This window comes from Pantherophis guttatus, chromosome 7 (assembly GCF_059756535.1).
Source record: "Pantherophis guttatus breed Tessera chromosome 7, ASM5975653v1, whole genome shotgun sequence".
Lineage (NCBI taxonomy): Eukaryota > Metazoa > Chordata > Lepidosauria > Squamata > Colubridae > Pantherophis > Pantherophis guttatus.
The window spans coordinates 27737418-27755796 of NC_142069.1; the positions used below are offsets into that span (position 1 = coordinate 27737418).

At 38.6% G+C, this 18379-nt stretch overlaps 1 protein-coding gene across 2 annotated transcripts; it reads left to right on the forward strand.

The window, feature by feature from the left end:
• On the forward strand, window positions 1–17897 carry MCM5 (minichromosome maintenance complex component 5). 2 transcript variants are annotated; one of them, XM_034403329.3, is made up of 17 exons: window positions 1–594; window positions 1844–2019; window positions 2211–2337; window positions 2786–2914; window positions 4450–4622; window positions 5500–5655; window positions 6021–6187; window positions 6631–6802; window positions 8014–8125; window positions 9048–9191; window positions 10191–10256; window positions 11223–11399; window positions 12143–12255; window positions 13303–13431; window positions 14400–14542; window positions 15972–16099; window positions 17530–17897. In XM_034403329.3, exons 2-17 carry the CDS (start codon window positions 1853–1855, stop codon window positions 17629–17631), a joined length of 2205 nt encoding a protein of 734 aa, XP_034259220.2. In that variant the 5' UTR covers window positions 1–594; window positions 1844–1852; the 3' UTR covers window positions 17632–17897. The 2 variants fall into 2 exon arrangements, with proteins under 2 accessions (XP_034259220.2, XP_034259221.2); XM_034403330.3 differs by having other exon boundaries at window positions 335–590.
• Window positions 17898–18379: the final 482 nt, after the last annotated feature.

The window sequence follows — 18379 nt, forward strand, 5'->3', positions numbered from 1 at the left end:
GTAGGGGAGTGGCAAAACAAAATCAACGGATGCATCTTCTCATACTTTCTGGCTTGGAAAAGGCAAGTTTTATTTGCAGGACTACCTTCTTCCATAGCTATCAAGGGCAACAAACCTACAAGCGAACGCGATGGCGAATTTCGCAAAAAGCGAAAAGCGCCGAATCTCTCCCATTTCGAGCCACAGCCGCCATTTTAAACCTTCCTTCCCTTTTTTTTTCGCTGCAAGCGACAAGTTTTGGCGCCAAAAAAAAAAGTTCCTCTAGTCTAGCGGACGGCTGACCAATTCGGTAAAGGAAAAGTTTGCAAAGAGGCGGGCCCTGATTTAGGTCGCCTCCAATCGCTTTCGGCACTTGCTGCCGCCGTTCTCTCGCGCCCTTAAAGAGTGAAGCTTAAAGGACAGAGGTTTTAGCCAATCGTTACACGTCCTGCTGCCCTTGAGCCAATGACAGCGGGCAAAGCGGAGTGCGTAACTGCCGGCGAACCCAGAATAACTTTTTTTTATTACTTTTTGCCGCGAAAACGCCTCCCGGAGTTCTAGCGAGCGACCGAGTCGTTCTGCGAGAGGTTTCTCTCTCTACGGCTGCAGAGGCAGGTGAGGGGCGCTGGGGTCAGGGGCGCGCGTTAGAGCGATACCTGCTTGTATGGGTCAGTCTTGGGTTGCTGCTTAACCAGAGTTCAGGAGAGGCGATGTTCATTAGTGACCCGTCATGTCTGAAACAATGTTCCTCCAAGCATTTCTTGTATAGCCCAACTTTTGCACAACTCCCATCCTCCCCCACTAGGATGGTAACTTGTAGAAGTATCACAGATGGGTGAGTCGATTGAATCAAAGTTGGCTGGTTATAATGTGCCCTTCAAATAAAAGAACGATTCCTGCTTGCAGTTTTTCAGCTTAAAAACACAGATCTCCCGTTATCAGTTATAGGGAACTCGAGGCTCTCGTCCTGTTGCTGAATTACCCTATGACTATCATTAAGTGTTGTACCTTATGATTCTTGACGAATGTATCTTGTCTTTTTATGTACACAGAACATGTGCACCAAAGACAAATTCCTTGTGTGTCCAATCACACTCGGCCAATAAAGAACTTAGGTTTCTTTCTTTCTTTCCTTCTTTCCTTCTTTCTTTCTTTTTTTCTTTCTTTCTTTCTTTCTTTCTTTCTTTCTTTCTTTCTTTCTTTCTTTCTTTCTTTCTCTCTCCCTTCCTTCCTTCCTTCCTTCCTTCCTTTTTTTCTTTCTTTCTTTATCTATCTATCATCTAATTTTGTTGCCCATCTCACAGCTAGGTGACTCATTCTTCATGTGGCTCTAATTATAATTATTGGGAATGATTGCTTTGCAACAGAAAATCATAAACTACCCACAATCATACTCAGCCAATAAAGAACTTTCTTTCTTTCTTTCTTTCTTTCTTTCTTTCTTTCTTTCTTTCTTTCTATCTATCTATCTATCTATCTATCTATCTAATCTTTAATCTATCTGATTTTGTTGCCCATCTCGCAGCTGGGTGACTCATTCTTCATGTGGCTTTCATTATAATTATTGAGAATGATTGCTTTGCAACAGAAAATCCTAAACTACCCACCTCTGCCACAGAGAAAAGGAAAAATGATGCAAAAGAAGATGCTGTCTTGTATAAAAGCTGTAGGGTAAACTTTGCACATGCTCAGAAGTGTTTTTCCTGAACTTTAAACTGGATCTCTGGCTTAATTATAATTATTAAATTTAGTGCTGCCCAGCTTCCAGCTGCTTTAGACTTAATATAAGTTGTGAAACCTATATTTGTAATGTATCTTATTGATATCTTTCAGCTCCATTCTCCTTTTTTTTTTTTTCTTTCAGAGAATCAGCATGTCTGGTTTTGATGATCCTGGCATTTTCTACAGCGATAGCTTTGGTGGAGACCCGATTGCAGATGAAGGGCAAGTTCGAAAGTCTCAGCTGCAGAAACGCTTCAAAGAGTTTTTAAGGCAGTATCGCATTGGAACAGACCGGACTGGCTTCTCTTTCAAATACAGGTGCCCTTTTTCTTTTGGAAAACTTAAACAATTGTTTATAGCATTTTAAGTTGAAATACCTTTGAAGTATTGGTAAGTATATCAAAATAAGATAACTTGCCCTAGAGTTCTGCAGCTTTGTGCATAGTTGTGAATGTTATTCCAATAAATATATTCATGGGTCTCTTTTTTTTCTCCTACTATATTGAAAGAGATGAGCTCAAACGTCATTATAATGTTGGACAATATTGGATTGAGGTGGAGATAGAAGATTTGGCAAGCTTTGATGAAGATCTGGCAAACTATATATACAAGCAGCCTGTGGAGCATCTTCAGCTGGTACCTATATGCAGCATGGGAGAAATATGTGGGAAGTTGCTGTTAGATTATGGAATGATGCCTTGTAGAGATTCAGACTACGGGTCCATCTAGCTTAATACTGATGACAGCAACTCTTCTGGGTTTCAAACTGGAATCTTTTATTGCCCATCTAGAAATATGGACTACTAACCCTGAGGCTTTCTGCCTGTAAAGACTGTGTTATATTACTGAACTATCCCCTTTATGCCTTTTTTATGTATAATGTATAATGTATAAGTATTCCACAGTATTATTAACTAGATATGCCCTATTCCAAAATTCACTCCAATTGTTACTTTTCTAACTGAAACTTAATGTTCTATGATTAGACTACTTTTCAGCTATTTCTGTCCAATTGGGCCTTCTTCTTTAAGAAAAGGCAAATGCTTTTCTTCCTATATTTTAAACAATTTCATTTCTTTCTTAGCTGGAAGAAGCTGCAAAAGAGGTAGCTGATGAAGTAACACGTCCTCGGCCAATAGGAGAAGAGACTCTTCAGGATATTCAAGTTATGCTCAGATCAGATGCCAATCCATCCAACATCCGAAATCTCAAGGTTAGTTAGATCCTCAGCCTTATGACCTATGGCTGATTTCATAAAGCTAAACAGGGAAGACCTGCTTAGTGTTTGAATAGAAAGTTCCCAGGAAACTGCACATCTGTAGCCAGGGATATACCATACAGGGATATCTGTATGGTAAAACAGAAATAAAAATGGCACCCACAAAGGTGTATCAAAGCTCTACCCAGTTTTTATGTGCATTGCACTTAAGACCACCATCCATTATCCACCATTACCACACCCTGCAGAAACCCCTCTTTGTACTACAGCTTAGTTTGAGAGGTAAAACCCTGGAAGAACCGAATGGCAAATCATTTCCATGCTCTTTTCAAGAAAAGTTGAAGTTGAGAAGAAGCTCAATTTGAAATATGCTATTTTTTAAGGATTCACTCAAAATGAGGTTGGAGCTATAGTTTTGTAGAGTTAATGAAGGTTCCCTCTGCATTTTCCTGCATTTTATTAGTATTGTAATAAAAATCTCTATTATCTTAATTTTGCCAATAAGGTATAATGATTTGTCTTTCCAGTTTATTGTTTAGAATTTCTTTATATTGATGGCTGCCTTAAGGAACCTTTGTAGCTGTGATCCGTTTACTCCGTTTACTCTAAAATAAACTTGAAATGAAAGTTATATCAAAAAGGGACAGTTTGATATAGTGGTTAAGATGCTACCCTAAAAACCAGAAGTCTATGAGTTCTAGTCCAGCTTTAGGCATGAAAAGCAGCTGGATGAGTTTGGACCAGTCATTCGCTCAGCCCAACCCACTTCACAGAGCTGAGGGAAAAAAGAGAAGTAAAGAGTATTAAGAATGTTTATTGCCTTGAATTTCTTTTAAAGGCAGGATAAAAATCTAAAAACTAGTTCAATGCCAACTTTCATCTCGTCAGATGCTTTGTACCACAAAAGTGATATTTATTTTCTTTGTTGTACCTAATTATTAATTGCAATAAATTATGCACACATATTTCTTGTGAGGGCAATTTAATTGGCTCCAGGTGGCTCACAATCCTTTGAAAAAATCTGAAGACCCCAAAATAGTTAACTGGACATAGAGGCCTTTATGCATCTACAGAGTCTTCTGACTATTCCAGATGTTGGAGGAGGTGGCTGCAAATAAAACCTTTTTGAAATATAAAGCAGTGCAGATGTTTTACAGTAGGAAACAAAGGGAACTTGTGGCTTCAGAAAGCAGATTCAAAGGAACACTTTATTCTGAAGTTCATTTAAATGTGGAACCTAAGAGCCCTATGTTCTTGGGTTTCAATAAATGATATATGTATGACATGTTTTTATGTGCCTCATTCTGTATTTTTGTATCTCCTATCTGGATACATGGAATATAATGTTCCAATATAATTGGAACATATTATGAACACCTTGTAGTGACTGTGGAAAAGAGATTTGGATTTCTAGATCTTTGGATGCTCTGTGTGTGTGTGTGTGTGTTGTGTGTGTGTTGTGTGTGTGTGTGTGTGTGTGTATTTGCAGATTTCATGACAGTTGTAATTTCTCCTTGTTTGTTTTGAAGTCTGAACAGATGTCACATTTGGTGAAGATCCCAGGAATCATTATTGCTGCAACTCCTGTGAGAGCCAAAGCAACCAAGATCACCATCCAATGCCGCACTTGCCGGAATATAATACCTAACATAGCTTTACGTCCAGGCCTGGAAGGATATGCTCTTCCTCGGAAGTGCAGCACGTAAGGGAATGGGTTGCATTTCCTTTCAGATTTTAATTACATTTACTTTTGAGTAAGACACATATGATTATGACACATATGATTATGTTGCTTTGCATTTGTTTACAGAGGACTCCTATATATACTTTCTCACTAACATGCCCTATTAAGCTTCATTAGAATTGTCAAATAATTTACCTAAGATTATAGCCTTTTTTATATTTATTTCCTTTCATTTAAGGCAAAGTTGGGCAAATTTTATGCCATCCAGATATTTGGATTAATTTCTATTAGCCACAAACAATTTAGTAAAAGTTTGGGAGAGTTCTAGTGCAAAAACATTTGGAAGATGCTTGTTTGGTTAAGATTATATAGAGCTTTGGGGAAAAAAAACACAATTTCTTGGAAAAAACATGTAATTTGAATTGATCTGCACAGATAAATTAAAAACTCTGTTTTCCTGTACCCCAGAAAATTAAAATGTATCTAATAAATCTAAACTGGATTCATTAAAAAAATGAACTCTGAATTTCCAAACAAGATGATATGCAAAAGAAAATTAAGAGCAAGAAAGCAACTTTGTTCCATTTTAATGCAGTGTAGTGATGCAATATGAGATTGAACACTATAACACTGGCAGTGAAGTGGCTAGTATTGTTTAATTAGCCAACTCTTAATACAACTGCAAGAATTTGGGTTAAAGTTTAGTGGATATGTGGATTCCGTTTGCATCTAAGATTCAAAGTTTATTTTAGATAACCGTGAACAAATTTGGTACCCATAGTATTGGTATTTCCAAAATTTGTAACAACAAAGTCTTTTGAGAATGATTGAGACAGACATTATAAATAGTAAAACTGTTCCCATTTTACCTCCATTGTCTTTCTTTTCACTTTAGGGAACAGACTAATCTAGCAAAATGTCCTTTGGACCCATATTTCATTGTTCCAGACAAATGTAAATGTGTGGATTTCCAGACATTGAAGCTTCAAGAGTCTCCTGATGCTGTTCCTCATGGAGAGTTGCCTCGGCACATGCAGCTCTATTGTGACAGGTGATGCCTCTGGATTCTTCAGCAGGATAGGACTGGTGCAACAAGAGATTCAATCAAGTAGAAAAACCCAAAGACAATATGTTATTATATCCATGGTTAAAACCTTTAGATGCTTGTGTTTGTGTTCATGCTTAAGACAGAATTTGGTTGTTTCAATACATAAAATGAAAAACTGAATTAGCTAAAACTATATATAGGCATAAATATAGTTGTTAGTGGCACTTATCCATGTTATATGATCCTCAAGGTCTTTGTAAGCAGACAGCCACCTGTTATTAGCAAAAATCATAGACAGCGTTCAAGAGTTACCCTTTTTGTTCCATTTTAAATTGCTTTTTCTTTCTTCCTTGCTCTTAATTTTCCAGATATCTTTGTGACAAAGTTGTCCCTGGGAACAGAGCTACCATCATAGGTGTTTACTCAATCAAAAAAGCCGGCCTCACAAAGATCAAGAGCCGGAACAATGTTGGAGTTGGCATCCGGAGCTCCTACATCCGTGTGGTAGGAATCCAAGTAGACACCGAAGGCTCAGGTAAAGCTTTAATTTGGAAGCCTAGGTCTTATGTGAGGTTTTGAGTCATGCCATACTTTTTTGCTCTCCTTTTCATTTGACTAGGGAACATGCTGGTCAAAAGAGAACTTGTGTTGTTTTGATCTGAGAATTACTGACTCCAACTCTTATCTATTCTACCTTTCTAATGTAGTCCATATCAGAGTGAAACCAATATTAATCTGGGGATTTAAGACTATTCAATACAAATGATTGGTGGCATTTCTCAAAATAGTCATGTCTAATGTCAATAGTACTTTGTTAGTATGACTGATAAGGTATTACATAAGATGTAATTTTTTATTTACATAATTTTTTTTTGGTTAGAATTATATCAGAACAACCCTGCAAGCTAGTTTGGTATTCTTATCCTGGTGATGAGAGAATTTATCCTAACCTTTCAATATTTGTCTGTTTTTCTCTAGGGCGCAGTGTCAGTGGCTCCATGACACCTCAGGAAGAGGAGGAGTTTCGGCATTTGGCTTCCATGCCCAATATTTATGATATGATTGCCAAAAGCATTGCTCCTTCCATCTATGGTAGTAATGATATCAAGAAGGCAATTGCATGCATGCTTTTTGGAGGCTCTCGAAAAAGGTAATTGGCAAGAGAGGTAAAGGTATCATTAAGAAAGAAAGTCATACGGGCTTATGCTTGTTTTATTTTACTATGAAGCAGCCTTTTTATATACTTAAGATTTTCCTTACTTTTACCATAACTATTCCTAGGAAAGAAAATAGTGCTGTTTACCCAGCACTACATGAAAAGGAAGGAGCAGCTATCCGTTACATGGTGTTTTCTTTTGTTGAACTAGAATGGAAGAGGAAAAAAGCATTGCTACCTCTGCTCCATTTCCAATTCCCTTTGGGCTTTGATGTTCTTAATAACTACTCTTAGGCAGCCTCTAAAGGGAAAAAAATAACTCAAATAGCAAATTTGAGTGATTATTGTTGGCAAATGGAACCAAAACAGTCTTGCAGAGAAAGGTGCATCAGCATGAGTGGATGAGCACCAGAATTTTTGTTTTTAACTACTGCTTCTCTTAAGATTTTGGTCTCAGGATCCCTTAACTTTCTTAAAACTAATTTTTCCAAAATAACTTTGGTTTCTGTGGGTTATAACAATCAGTATTTACTGTATTAGAAATTAAAACTGAAAATTTTTGAAATTTTATTTGAACCACAGGAAGGGTCTCTGAACTTCCAGGGCTTCTCAGACCATTCTTGGAGAACCACTGAGCTAGACAATGAAAGCTTGTTGGATAGAATGATAAACATTACTCCGTAATACACAGGTAAAATTCTGTGACCTTCTAGATCAGGGGTCTTCAAATTTGGCAGCTTTAAGACTTGTGGATTTCAACTCCCAGAATTCTCCAGATAGCATAGCTGCCAAATTTGCTGCCAAGTTAGCTGCCAAGTTTGAAGACCTCTGTTTTAGATGTTTCTGAAGTGAATCCCCTGCTTCTCTTGCCATGAGATGTTAGAATCAGCAACAGCTGAAGATTCAGAGTTTTCCCACCTCTGCTGTTACAACTTATAGAGTGCTGAAAGAAAGCATACCTGGTTGGAATCAGATAGGAGTTCTGTTAGAAAAGTCTCAGCCGATCCAATTCGTGATGAGACTTGTTTGATATTAGGGGAGTAATGAAATGTTAATAAGGAGTGCAGAATGCCTATTTGCAAAGCTCCAAGCAGTTACCCCAGCTGCTTCCTTCAATCACTCCAATGATATTTTAATTCAATAAGGAGGGGCTTTCTAACAAACAGTTCATATTCACTCTCTGATCACTTTCTCTCAATTTACAGACTTCCAGATGGGTTAACACGTAGAGGGGATATTAATTTGCTCATGATGGGAGACCCCGGAACTGCCAAGTCTCAGCTCTTAAAGTTTGTAGAAAGATGTTCACCCATAGGAGTAAGTAACTTGTCGGGCAGTTATGTACCTGATCCATAGGCATATCAATTATTAAAATTATAGATTGTCGTTCCACTAATTTAAAAGATCATTCATCTTGTTTTCTGATTTTATTGCATAAACTCTGAATAATGCTGATACTAAAGATTGTCTTATTTGAGAAATCTACCTGTTGGCTTGTATATGGAAGATTGGGTGGTATGATGTGAGGGATGAAAAGATAAACTTGGGAAAAACTGCTAGTTGCAAGGTGCGTTTCTAAGATTGATAACAATCCTGACTGAGTTACTTATAGCTGAGTGATCAAAGACTAATAATAATGTATGTCAAATACCAGGGGAATGAAGAGTTGAAGGTAGAATCCTTAATAAATTTTATTTTTAAGTCAAGAATTTCTACTTGGCTAATGTGGGAGCTTGAGGCCTTTGTAATTGTGGTGCCTTAAATGGTAAAAGTGAAGACAGGGATGTTACATAGTGAGCTAGTTTGATGTAGTGATTAAGAGACTGACCAAGAAACCAGGAGACTCAGTTCCAGTCTTCTGTTAGGTCAGAAAATTGGCTGGATGATTTGGGGCCTATCACTCTCAGCCCAGCCCTCCTCATAGGGTTATTGTGGGGAAAGTAGGACACACAGTGTATTAGTTATGCTCATCATCTCGAGTTATACATAAAAAGGCAGCTTGAATCTACAAATCTACAATTTGTCACTTAGAAGAAAGTCAAGGTCTGAATTACTGTATGTTTCATAATATAAATGTAAGTTATAGAAAGGCACATTCCACATTAATGGAGCAATTTAAATGGGAAACAATTTCAGAAATAGCAGCTTTTTTCCTTCTTTTGCTATCAAACAGAGTTTCTGGCCTGTAGAATATTTGAGTAACATTACATGGTCTCCTCTCCCCCACCCCCCTTTTCAGGTCTATACTTCAGGGAAAGGCAGCAGTGCAGCTGGCTTGACTGCTTCAGTGATCAGAGATGCAGCTACACGGAGCTTCTTTGTAGAAGGTGGAGCCATGGTCTTGGCTGATGGAGGAGTGGTTTGCATTGACGAGTTTGACAAGGTACAGATGGAAGGGTTAGCAAAAACCTCTGTTGTAATACTGCCAAGAAATGTGTCTGTGGGGTGTGTGTATGTGTTTTGATTGGGCTTTAAGATTGGAATACAGTTGGTTCTTGCTTAACAACCAGTCACTTAGCAAATGTCTATGTAGATTCTCAGTCATCCAGGTCATGGTTGTCCCAAAGGGGCTTTTTCAAGATGGACTTTATTGTTTTCTTTGAAGACATTTAGCTTCTCATCCAGTCGGAGCTGAAGAAGCTGCTTGGATGAGAAGTGAAACGTCTTCAAAGAAAAATCAGAAAGTCCAGTTGCCTTTTGAAAAAAAAAAAGCACCTTTGGAATAGTCACTTAGCAACCGTTCAAGGGACCTCCCCACTGTTACTTATAACCCAGTTGTGAAGTTCCAACAGTCATGCACGCCTGCTCAGCAGTTGGCTCACATTTACAGGCATTTGCAACATCCTGTGGTCACATTTTATGCCAGTTTCTGGCATTTACTTTCGTTTCCAAAAAAAATGTCCACTGTGTATAATAGATTTGTTAATGACCGTGACGTTTGCTTAACAATTGCCAAAAAATGGCCATAAAATCAGATGTGGTCACATTGTGACCCATTTAACAATCACTATGACTTATGATTGTATTTGAGCTCAGAATTATGGTGATAAATCTAGGACTGTGCATAGTAAGTTCACATCACATTAAGAAGAGAGCTTTATATAAATATATGCATTCATTTTTTTAAAAATGGAGAATAGTAAAACTTCTGTAATTCAAGAAACCTCAAACCAGCTTAAGCTCAAAAATGTATTCATTTAATTTGTGCTGAAAGTGAGCTACCAACTTTACCGTGGATACCAACTTTCATAAAACAACACATAATTGACTATTGCTTTGAATGTTATTTCAAAACTTTTAACAAAAGGTTTTAACAAAATGGTATTATTTTCTTCTACATGTGGAAATTTGACCTGTTGTTTTCCCCTCTTCTTTGAAAAAGATGCGTGAAGATGATAGAGTGGCCATCCATGAAGCTATGGAGCAGCAGACCATCTCCATTGCCAAGGTGAACTTACCATATCAGCTTCTGAGAAATCCTCACAGTTATTTTTTTCAGTGCTTTTTCTTTTGTTCATTTACATGGCTTTAAACCAGGGACTTTTTATTTCTGACCAAGGATGAAATTGACTCTGGATAAATTGCAGTGGGGGTGGGGGTGGGGGGTAATGCACAGTAGCAAGTAGGTGATTCCAAAGCATGAAATGGACCATTGTGCTGACTTACTTGCCTGAAGCCTTTTATGCATTCATACAAGCTTCTGGAAATCCATTGAAGAGCAATTAGATTCTCCGTTGATCTTACTTGAAAATAACTCTAAAACTTTACCAATGAGAAATATTCAAAGGAACTGAAGATCAAAAGTTGTTATCAGAAAAGATAAGGGTTAGGAGAGAAGCCAATGGGTCGTATCAGTAGGTCCAAAGGTTTTATTTACCCAATAGGTTGTTCAGGGGGCTGTTCATGCCAGCCTTAAAATATCAAATGAGATCGAATTTGTTCTTCCTTATCAGGCCTGAACAGCATTTTTGTGCCAAGGGCTTTGTTTTTCCTTTGCATCCTGTCCAGGACCACAGTGAGCACAATGGTAACGTTATGCAGTTGCAACAGTGGGCAGAGAAGGAAATTTTTATTCTTTCTTGTGTTGTAAAGTTTAAAGTAGGAAGTGAGTATTTTTAACGTTATACAGAGGCTTAAGGTTCCCATTTGGTCCCTAACCCTGACAATAATTAAATAGGTTCAGCTTTTGTATAGAGAGTTGAGAGTGCCTCGCTGTGGGCCATTGGTTATAGATTATTATACATCTTTTTTATAGAACATGATGGGGAAGTATTCCAGACTGATTTGCATCTTACTCTAACTTTTAGTTTTTCTAAACTGTAGGCCTAGTACGGTAAGAATTTGAATAAGTCCCATCATTTTGACTGTACTACATGCTGGTTAATACAGGTTTTTCCTTTGTGCAATCATGCAGGCTGGTATCACCACTACCCTAAATTCACGCTGCTCTGTGTTAGCAGCTGCAAACTCTGTGTTTGGACGCTGGGATGAAACTAAAGGAGACGAAAACATAGACTTCATGCCCACCATTCTGTCCCGATTTGATATGATCTTCATTGTCAAAGATGAGCACAATGAGGAAAGAGACATGGTGGGTTGTTTGAATAGCCCATTACAATGTGGGAGAGGGTGTGTGGGAAATTCATTTTTTTTAAAAACCGTAGAAACAATGGCACAAAGGCTTGATTTTGTGAAAGCCTATATTCCATTTCTTTTATATAACAGAATACTTCTAAAAGGAGGGCTAGATAAAGAATGCATTTCTATACTCTTCTATACTCGTTCTAGAGAATTTAGCCAATATTTTACACTTCCTTATAAAACAAAGCTAGCATTCAGAAGGTAGAAAGTATTTTGCAAATTTAGATCCTACTGTATTTAAATGTTATCTCTGCCCTGGAAAGGACTGTAAAACTGTATAAATTCTACAAGATTTATGGACTGTGCTTTCATATTACATTTACCCAAGACTAGCATAACCATAATCCATTTAATCAATTCTTCTATGTTCACATGATATAATGACTAACTACATATGAATGAGTCCAATAAAGTTTGATTGCTTAGCTTGTGACTCTCTGTTTTGTATAAACATACCCTAAATTGCTCTCCAAAGATTATATAAAGGGTGGAATAAGGTATAATAACCCTTTACTACTGTAAAAAGAGCAATCAGTGCTTTTTTAAAGGAATGATAATGGCAGATCGCTTGCAGGCTTCAAAAAGTTAGCATGCCAAAGCAATAAAGCCGTTGCACTAATAGTAAGTGCAGAAGGCAGTTTCAGTGGTTTTTTATTTTTCCTTCTGGTTAATTTGTTATTTGTTGTTCCCTAGACCCTGGCCAAGCATGTGATGTCACTACATGTAAGTGCCTTAACCCAGACACAGGCAGTGGAGGGTGAGATTGAGCTGCATAAACTGAAAAAGCTGATTGCCTACTGCAGAGCGTGAGTAAGACGACTGTAGCAGTAATTACATGGGAAGAGTGGTGGAAACCTTTCAAGCATGCGTCAGATTAATAAAAACTAGGCTTTGCTTTTGTTGTAGAGATTCAAAAGGTCTTCAACTCAGTGCTGAAGCAAAATCAAAATTTCCTTCACTCTGACTTGAGGGCCAGGGTGACATTTCAGCAGCAGAAATGCCTTCCCTCAAGTATCCCTAATGTAGTGTCCCACATTAAGGAGTGTAGGAGAGAAGCCCACTCAACTATTCTTAATAAGTTTCATGGTGCTATAAGCTTCCAGAAGATGCTAGAGGAGAAAAGGCATATCATTAGGAAATCACTTTAGAACATCCACTTTGATTTCATAAATTGAGCAGCCTGGAGACTAAGTTCATACATTACTGTACTTTTTGAAGTATAAGACGCACTTTTTCCCTCCTAAAAGAGGGTGGAAATGGTGCGTCTTATACACCGAATACAGCCATTTTTGGCTTCCTGAAACCCTGCCCCATGCGTTCCGTTTTCGTGAAAAACAGGCCTGTTTTTTGCAAAAAGGGGATGCATAGAGGGTTTGGGAGGCCAAAAACGGGTGCATTTTTGCCCTCCCCAGCCCCCAGGAGCACTCTGCAGGTCTCCCAAACCCTCTGTGCATCCCATTTTTGCAAAAAAAAAACGGGGCGCGCAGAGGGTTTGGGAGGGCTGCAGAGTGCTCCTGGGGGCCGGGTAAGGCAAAAACTTTTTTTTTTCCTTCTTTACCTCTTCGAAATCTTGGTGCGACTTATACTCCAGTGTGTCTTATACTCCAAAAAATACGGTATATTAAGGTGTTCTAACAGTGGTTTGTTTAATAAGCCACAGCGGATGTGTTCACACAACATCCTAAACTACATTATGACTTGCTAGTGTTTACAAATTTGGTTTGTGACTGTGCCATAAGAATTAAAAATTTGGTGAGACGAAATGATCTTGTATTTATTTATGTGGTGTATGTGTATGTATGAATATATGTGTGTGTGTGTGTGTATGCTAATATTTTTATTTGTTCCCATAGGAAATGTGGTCCTCGCCTCTCTGCAGAAGCTGCAGAGAAATTGAAGAACCGCTATATCCTTATGCGCAGTGGTGCCCGCGAACATGAAAGAGAAAGCGACCGTCGCTCCAACATTCCCATTACAGTAAGGTAAGGGGAAGTATGTATTTGGGTTTCAAGTGAGGAACTAAATAATGGTTATTTAGTACAGAAACTGTACAGAAAAGTCCCTCTATGCAGTTTCTGATTCTCTCAAGTGTCATTAGGCAAGAAGGTTCATCTTATTTTTTCATGACAGTTGTCTAGCCAGTAAGTATACATAGGGATGAGCAAAGTCTTCTGTGCATAACCTGTCCCATGCACAAAAAACTGATTTGGCCAATGACTGAACCGAAACCTGCATGTCTAGGGATAGAGGGGGAAATTGACCTATTCAGTTAACAAACTAGGAGTGTTTTGATCTGTACAGGAGTGGTTTTGGTATTTGGAGAGCAGAGAAACCTAAGAATGTTGGCAGCTGGGAGGATGATGGGCTATATACTACATTAGAATTTTGCTTTGGGAATATCGGGGTGAATGGACCAGTGGGGAGAGGTCACTTTAAAATCTGCTGAGAGAAGATGGGGATGCACATAATAGCCTTGCTCTACTCATTTCAATTCTGTTTCATCTGAAATCTGGAATCGCAGCAAATAATGCAGAACCATCAGAATGCGACGGTTTGTTCCAGGTTCAAAAGATTTTTGCCATTTGGTGCACACTGCTAGATACACATAAATCAGAAAGTCTAGGTGCAACTTTTCAGACAAACAAATGTTATTAAAAGGCATAAACATTTATGAGCTTGAGGTCTCCCTATATGATGCATCCTGCAATGTCTGGATACACATATTACCACTGGAAATTTGAATACAATGAGAATAGAGAAAGATCTTGAGTTTGAATAGACATGCTGAAATGATCCTTGTCCAAATTTAATTTCCAGTTAATATTTCTATTGATTTAATGCTTCACCCTTTTTCTTTTTTCTTTTATGTTTTAAAGACTTCTCATGATTATTTTTTCCATTCCTTTTATATTATTTTAATGGAGCTTTTTCATTCATTCATTCCATGCAGGCAGCTGGAGGCCATTGTGCGAATAGCAGAATCCCTCAGTAAGATGAAGCTCCAACCTTTTGCTACTGAGGCAGACATTGAAGAAGCCCTGCGACTCTTCCAGGTGTCTACACTTGATGCGGCTTTGTCAGGCAACCTCTCAGGTGAGTTTTACCAAGGAAATGCACGTGGCTTGTGCAGTACTAGAGAGGTTTTTGTTTTTTTTTAATTTGATTTATATGCCGCCCTTCTCCGGAGACTCAGGGCGGCTTACAATGCGTTAAGCATTAGCCTTCATACTTTTGTATATTTTTACAAAGTCAGCTTATTGCCCCCACAAACTGGGTACTCAATTTACCTACCTTAGAAAGGATGGAAGGCTGAGTCAACCTTGAGCCTGGCAAGATTCGAACTTACTAATTGCAGACAGCTGGAGTTAAATTACAATGCATTAGTCTGCTGAGCTATCCAGGCAGTTCATTGACCAGAGATTACATGTGTTGATAATCTGGCTCTCAAAGGTAATGGTAGATTGCTGATTTTTTTTTTCAGCATTCAGACTGGCTGGACTTTGAAAAATTAAGATTATGAATTCAACTTTGGAGTATATAGGAGTATAAGAATGAGATATGGAGTATTTGCCTCAAATCTTCCTTCTGCTGTGATTTTTGTTGGCTGCTAAGAGCCTGAATACAATTGAGGCAATGTGTAACGATGTAAATAGAATAGAATAGAATTCTTTATTGGCCAAATGTGATTGCACACACAAGGAATTTGTCTTGGTGCATATGCTCTCAGTGTACATAAAAGAAAAGATACTTTCATCAAGAATCATAAGGTACAACACTTAATGATAGTCATAGGGTACAAATAAGCAATCAGGAAACAATATCAATATAAATCGTAAGGATACAAGCAACAAAATTACAGTCATAAGTGGGATGAGATGGGTGATAGGAATGATGAGAAGATTAATAGTAGTGCAGACTTAGCAAATAGTTTGACAGTGTTGAGAGAATTATTTGTTCAGCAATAATGGCGTTCGGGAAAAAGCTGTTCTTGTGTCTAGTTGTTCCGGTGTGCAGTGCTCTATAGCGTCGCTTTGAGGGTAGGAGTTGAAACAGTTTATGTCCAGGATGTGAGGGGTCTGTAAATATTTTCACAGCCCTCTTTTTGACTCGTGCAGCATACAGGTCCTCAATGGAAGGTAGGTTGGTAATTTAAAAAAATTAATTTCTTTACTGTCATCCCCATCTGCAATATTTTCCTTACCTTAAGCATTGCTGTAAGGAAAAAGTCTGCAGTAATATATATGAAATGGCTTAGAGACACTAACATGCTAACCATATAATTATACCTGATTGAATTTAATAAGGGGACTCTTAGGAGACAAAAAATAAATGATATGAACCTTCCACTTCAATTGTATTAAATTCCGGTTTATTTAAACTGATGAAATCCAACAGAACAACTCATGCTGATACAAAATGTACTGTTGTAAATTTTGACTAGATCAGATATCAAAGATTTGAACAATTTACTTCTATAAAAAAAAATGTGTCTCCTGTTAATTGCAATATGCCCTCCCTGCAGGAGTAGAAGGCTTCACTACTCAGGAAGACCAAGAGATGCTGTCTCGCATTGAGAAGCAGCTCAAGCGTCGCTTTGCCATTGGCTCCCAAGTATCTGAACACAGCATCATCCAGGATTTTGTGAAGCAAGTAAGTTACCTGAGAGAGAGAGGCAGTTGGAAGTGCTCTCTCACCTGTTGACAAATCACCTGTGCTTGCAGTCCTGTGAAAGTAACACGAATTAAGAGGTTTATGTGCAGTTTATCAAGAATATACGGAACCCCTAGAATGTGTGCCATTGGTTGTCTGGGCAAGTTGCAAGATGTGCAGACCTAATTACCAATTTTTTTGCACTATAAGATGCACCGGACCATAAGACACATGTTAGCTTTAGAGGGGAAAAAAAAAAAATCTGCCTCTGCCTCCCAGCATCCGTCTGGTATTCATCTGGCTAGTGTCCTTGCAGCAAACAGCCTGGTTAGCTTCAGCACATTATCGCAGCCCCGGCATGTGGCTCTTCAGGGCTTTACTCTGTTGTGCCCACCACCGGTAAACTGAGCTGAGCTGCTGCTGCCACCGCTGGAGCCTTCGCTGCCGAGCAGCTGATTGACGGTTGGATTGGCCTCCTGGACTACTGCCAATCAGCTGTTCTAGGCGGTGGGGATCGCCCCCATTCAGCGATGGTGAAAGGTGGTGGCAAACTCTGAATGGTGGCAGCAATAGGGTGCAAACACTGGCAAATAGGCAGAGGCGATCCCCGCCGCCTAGAACACCATGTTTATTCATCACTGTTCTAGAACAGCTGTTCCTGTCCTTTGACCCAAGGATTGTGAGAATTGGACTTCCACACATTTGGAAGGAGGATACAAAGAGATCAGGGCTATAGGTGGAGTGCGTAGAATATTCACTTCCTCTTAACAGCTGATTTAATACCATAGAGGGAGAAATAGGTCTCCCTTTGCATAGAAGATGTACTTTCATGTTGGGAAAGTCTTTCCTTAGAGGCAATTTGTAACTGGTTCCTTAGAGGCAATTTGAAGTTACGACAGACCCTTCCAAAAATTGTATTTATGACCCAGATTTAAACTTCTGACAGCTGGACCTTCTCCCACTGCAGTCAAATGATTGCATTTGGATCCTTGGCAAACAAGCCCACATTTATGACTGGTTGCAGCCTCCCACAGTCACGTGACCATGATTTATGTTTTTTGTTGGAAACCAGCATTTACTTCCACTTTGCACCAAAAAGCACCCACTGCAGACAATTGTTTAACAACTGCCACAAAAAAATTAATATTGGATCATCACATGATGACCCGCTTAATGACCAGCATAATTTACAACCATATTTCCAGGCTCAATTCAGGGTAGAAGTCGAGATGTACCTAGAATATCCCCTAATAGACAAATCTACTGTGCTTAATACAAAATGTAGGTGAGAATGAAGCTGTCTTATTTGCTTAATACAGAAATTCAATGTCCAGTTTAGCACCATAGTTTGTCCATCATTCTTCAAGTTTCATTGTTCCATTTAGGCATGTTTTCACAAAATGTCTTTTTCCCTTTTCTTTCCCTCTCAGAAATATCCTGAGCACGCCATCTACAGGGTGCTGCAGCTTATGATGCGTCGTGGTGAGATCCAGCATCGCATGCAACGCAAAGTTCTTTATCGCATTAAGTAAAATACTGTACATCTCCTGGAATGTTAAAAGAGATTCATTCTCCATGTAATTGGAACTAAATTTTCGCGACTGTTTTCTTACATTTAATATCTCCAACACATCTTTCAGCGCATAGAAAAATAATCTGGAGTATTGCCCTATACAGGGAGATCAGGATGGAGACTGCATAATAATAGCTCTTGCTTTTATTTGTTGCAATTTTCCTGTTCAAGTGTCACCTTGATATTTTGTTACAATATTAAAACCTTTTTTTATCTACACTAAAACTTAATAAGTAACATGTCTGTAACAAATAGAAAGTGTTCTGTTAAGGGTGTGAGGTAAGATAAAGCTGTTAAGCAGTACAGAACTAATTTTCTCTAATGTGTTTCTCCCTCTGATGAAAGCCTCATTGCTTGGTGTAATAAAATTACATTGTGATCTCTTGTGACTGCCATTGAGGTCAGCGTTAGAGAACCAGGGAAAACAACATACAGAAAACAAAGATCTCTCCCTTGAGAAGTTAAGAGTTCCAAGGCATGTTTACACAACCTGACTTTTGTACTTAGGTGGTGATACTTCAATAGCAGTTAGCTGAGCAAGAGTGGAGACCAGGAAATGTAGAAAGATCAGTCGCCGAAAGAAGTTACTTCCACCATTATTCTTTGAATGTGTTAGTTAAGAACCTTTCCTCAAGAGTCTCAAGAGTATAGCTGTATTTTTTTTCTTCCTTTGGCCTTTCGAAGTGCAAGCAGGATTCCTTGTGGTA